The sequence below is a fragment of the Salvelinus alpinus genome, chromosome 4, assembly GCF_045679555.1.
Source record: "Salvelinus alpinus chromosome 4, SLU_Salpinus.1, whole genome shotgun sequence".
NCBI lineage: Eukaryota > Metazoa > Chordata > Actinopteri > Salmoniformes > Salmonidae > Salvelinus > Salvelinus alpinus.
In genome coordinates, this window is record NC_092089.1 from 83,379,474 (window position 1) to 83,383,827 (window position 4,354).

At 37.7% G+C, this 4,354-nt stretch overlaps 1 protein-coding gene across 2 annotated transcripts; it reads right to left on the reverse strand.

Annotated features, from left to right (window-relative positions):
- Nucleotides 1–1,067: 1,067 nt before the first annotated feature.
- On the reverse strand, nucleotides 1,068–3,808 carry LOC139572521 (uncharacterized). 2 transcript variants are annotated; one of them, XM_071395241.1, is made up of 6 exons: nucleotides 3,740–3,808; nucleotides 3,199–3,561; nucleotides 2,663–3,046; nucleotides 2,147–2,263; nucleotides 1,832–1,881; nucleotides 1,068–1,533 (listed from the first exon to the last, which is right to left on the reverse strand). In XM_071395241.1, exons 1-6 carry the CDS (start codon nucleotides 3,780–3,782, stop codon nucleotides 1,402–1,404), a joined length of 1,089 nt encoding a protein of 362 aa, XP_071251342.1. In that variant the 5' UTR covers nucleotides 3,783–3,808; the 3' UTR covers nucleotides 1,068–1,401. The 2 variants fall into 2 exon arrangements, with proteins under 2 accessions (XP_071251342.1, XP_071251343.1); XM_071395242.1 differs by having other exon boundaries at nucleotides 1,245–1,533; nucleotides 1,832–1,878.
- Between the last annotated feature and the right edge of the window lie 546 nt (nucleotides 3,809–4,354).

The following is a 4,354-nucleotide window of genomic DNA, read 5'->3' on the forward strand; positions in this document are numbered from 1 at the left end:
CAGATGACTGACTGACTAGTCTATTTTTTGCTACACTAGTTTGGAGCATTACTGGTACCTCCTCCCCTTGATGGGCGGAGCTAAAGACTATGACATTAATAAGACTTTGCTATCTTCATTTAGGGGTGGGTCAGGACTCTCTCACTCCGTTTGCGACTGACTATCAGTATGGATTCTTTCTCGTATACTGTAACCCTTTTCCATTCCCCTACACCGAGGGGAGGTGATTGAGTTGAGGCAAGTTCGGGGTTGAGATTCTGTGAAATAAAGGCAGGGCTTTAGTGTTTTGACCTAGTTGGTAACTTATTTTTAAATTCACAAAAAAATATATAATTATTATATGTTTTGATAAATATATCAAAATATTCCCTTCTTTGGACCTTTTTTATACATATTGGTTTAATACCAGCTGTGTTTCATGTTGGGTTAATACCAGTTGTGTTTCACGTTGGGATAATACCAGTTGTGTTTTACGTTGGGTTAATACCAGTTGTGTTTCATTATGCAACAAAGGGCATCAGTCTAATCTATGTATCTGGGAAGGCTTTTTTGATGTTGTCAACAGGATGCATCAATAACAAAAGGGCTGTGCTATTACACTGGTACCATTGCCTCCTCATCTGTTTCACTCAAACAGTCACCCACACAGCTCTACAGCACCGCCCCTTAGCTTTACAACCATTTACTTTCTAATCCAAACAGCAAGAATGAAAAAAGAGCTTCAGCAGAACACGATAAGCATGTCTTGTACCACGTGGTCTGGATCCCAGGGTACCTGTCTCTAGTCTTAAATCATGAGTTTGACAAGAGTAGAGCACTTTCGGTACAAAGCTAAACGTGTGATGATGATGATGATGATAATGTTGATGATGATGATGATGATAATGATGATGATGATGATGGTGTTGACGATGATGATGATGATGAGGATGATGATGATGATGAGGATGATGGTGTTGACGATGATGACGATGACGATGATGATGATGATGAGGATGAGGATGATGATGATGATGAGGATGATGATGATGATTCATCTCGTGATTCAAAACAAATCATCATCAAACTTTTAGATGTTTACTGAAACTGCGCTATTTTATTAACTGCTGACATGCACAATTATTTGGGACTGTACACAGCGGACTAACAAAACATTTAAAACATTTGGGGGGAGAAACATATCCCTTTAAGAAAAACTATAGCTTTTCTTCCATTGAGTTAATTAATGTTCTGCTTGATCATGATTTTTATAAATTTTTTATTAAATTTGTCATATTCTCATATTTTCAAATTCTCTGTGTAGAAGGGGCACTGACTTACAAATGTAAGTATTATTAATGTTACATTTTAGAATGATGATGCTAAGTTCACTGGCTAAGTTACTCTGCACATAAACAAAGTTTACTCCCAATCTGAACACCTGACATCAGAGTACACACTCTCCTGTGGTGTCTCTCTCTTCTTTCTTCCTCTTCTAGTTTTCCTCTCAGAGAAATTCAATGCAGCATAATTCAACGTATCTCCATCTTTATCCTAAGGAGGAACATATTTTAGAAACACAGTAACACCATGATTATTACACATAAATACTTTTCAATTACATGTTTTTCATATTACATTTTCAAACCATTAAAGGTTATGTTCACAGAAATACTAAAAGTTTCTATGAGACAGTAGGCCACATATTGGTTGGAAAATACTTCATAATAATTACTGGCTCGTTATTAGTCACATAGAGTTGTTTTCAAGCGTTATCATGAGCTATATAGTAGAGTCATTGACGAATTTCACCCTCAAATTGGAATTGATCCATTTCACAATGTAAATATACCTGTTCTCCCCTTAATCCATTATGTCTTCCTCCCCGACAGGCATCTACTGCTTCAAAAGAAAACAAACAATAAATCAAACAAAGCTTCGCTGTCTGATGAAAACCTCTTATCTCCAAAACAGAAACGTGTCAGGAAATTGGAAAAATGACCATGTTTCAATAAGTGTAAAAAAAATTACATTGGCAAAAATGGAGTTACAAGGTTTTCATCAGACAGGGATGAAAGACAAGATACATCTCCATAGCAATTCAAAACTACTGTATCTTCAGGGTAGCAAAAGTTATCTTGCATATTTTCGTAATTGTATTGCTTACCTTTGCAATTGTCGCAGACTTGCTCTTTACTTCTGGTGCAGGCAAGGAAGATGATCCCAATCCCACACAACACCAACGCCACTGCCAAACCAACAACAACCGCTACCATAGCCTTTTCTGAAACAAAGATAAATATGAATATCATGAAGTATCTATCATCATTTTTATCCAAGAAAAATGTATTGGCTTAGGTTAATGTATTGGCACTATAAATGAATGATTAGGCCTACAGATGTAAGATCTTAATTTGATCACACTTATGTTAATAAGAATTTTACTGTACATCAGGAAATGCGACTTGTAGTGCTTTGAGTTTTCTGAAGGATTCTAAAGTTGGTAATTTCCACTTTGAAATTTCAGACTTAATTTGCCCTGACCAAAAAACGTATCAACCCCCACAAAAACGTCCATTAATTATATCCACAGTTCATGCTGCTGAAGGATTATTTTCCTGTTTTAGAAAAATGGCTCAAATGAAGATCCTACATCTGTACACTTTAATTCAAATGATTCTACCTGACTCATTGCATTTCGTGTCAGTGGCCATGTCCAATTTTGTTCCATTGCCCAACAGGATCTCACCACATGTGGCCACAGCACAGTAGTAAGTCCCAGCATCAGAGGGGCCGAGGTTGTTCTTAGAGAGGCTGTAGACACAGCTCTGTGTAGGAGAGGGAGTCTCAGGGCTCTTCTCACACTCATCACTCCTGTTCCCAGGGGTGTAAATGACTCCTGGATGGGATTCTCCTGATCCGGCTCTGAACCAGTACACACTGTGTTCTCCTGTACAGGTCTCAGAGAGTACTGTACACTGCAGAGTCACATTTTCTCCTGGGTGGAATGGGTCAGACATTGGCCGCTGTACCACGGTCTTGTAATCAGACTTCTGGTGATTCTTACCTAAATGGAACATTTATTGTTTCATATAAATCAATCTGAAACAAAACTTTCAAAAATGAACATGAATGTTAAACCACACAGACACATAGAAAACATATGAAGACGTAAGAACCCTGAACAAAAAATAATGGGCATTAATATCTTCTCATTACCTTTTAATACTAAAAAAGTCCCATTGATCAAGTTTACTTCATAGTCTGTCCTACTTGCGCAATAGTAAATAGCTTCATCCATTGGTTCCATCTTTGGGATTGTAAGACGATATATCCCGTCAGCTTCAGCCCTCTCCACATTGAGATGTGAATTGTTAAATTCCTTGTACAGTTCAGGCCTGGGCTGAAATTTCTGCATCCTTGCAACAACTTGAGGGATTTCCCCCGTTATTTGCTTAAACCAGAACATGTTTCCTTCATTGTATACTTGCTTTGAGAAAACACAGTAGAGAGTCACTGGGTCACCAATTTGAACCCCCTGAACTTGAATATGCCGCTGCACATTGTTGCATTTTGTCACATCTAAAATTGCAAAACAGATAGAAAAGTTTAGGTTAATCAGATGAACTAGGACTGAAGGACTGACGAAAGCTCAACAGTATCAGAAACCCCATAAAGACAATTTCCCCCTCCAATTCTTACATTGTGAACAGAATCACATTACGGTTAGACAAGTCAAGGTAGGAATTACAAAACTTACATATTGTACTGAATAATACCACAACAACCCCGATTCTGATCATCGTTGTGTGTAGCTCCAACTTCAGGTTAGTCCTCTGACCGGATAAACACTTGAAATAAGTATGTACCAATATGCAGGTCTGAAGTCAAAGACCAACCTGATAGGCTGGTGTAAAAAACACAATACTTCCTGTTACATTTCCGAACTAGCAACAGTGTTTTTGGTTACCCAAACCCCTGCAGTTTTTCATTTAGGCCACTATTCTGTTATTTGCTAGAGTTGTGTCACTCAATGTTTCTATTATATAGACGCCTGCAACTCTTTCCTGAAGTGCTTTACAAGAGGGTAATGTCAAATAGGCTTCATTGCGATTTGTACAGCTTTCAGATAATGTTATGCCAAAGGTAGTCACTGCCAATAGTTATGTGAAGGGGAATAGCCAACAAACAGTTCTCAAAGTTCTGAGCTCATTGTACCTTTATTGTACAGGTAATATAATAATCATGATGGCACAACATCAACTCTAATGTTATCTTTTGTTAGAAATTACACCTAGTTAAAGGTAAATGTCTACCAACGATACCTATATATTAACCTGGTGGTTACATAGACAGGTAGAGTGTAAGTACAGCA

Coding starts and splice junctions, on each gene's coding strand:
- LOC139572521 (XM_071395241.1), bottom strand. CDS start 3,782: ATGATCAGAATCGGGGTTGTTGTGGTATTATTCAGTACAATAT. Junction 3,047..3,198: donor GACTTTTTTAGTATTAAAAG/GTAATGAGAAGA, acceptor TGTTCCATTTAG/GTAAGAATCACCAGAAGTCT. Junction 1,534..1,831: donor ATGGATTAAGGGGAGAACAG/GTATATTTACAT, acceptor GTTCCTCCTTAG/GATAAAGATGGAGATACGTT.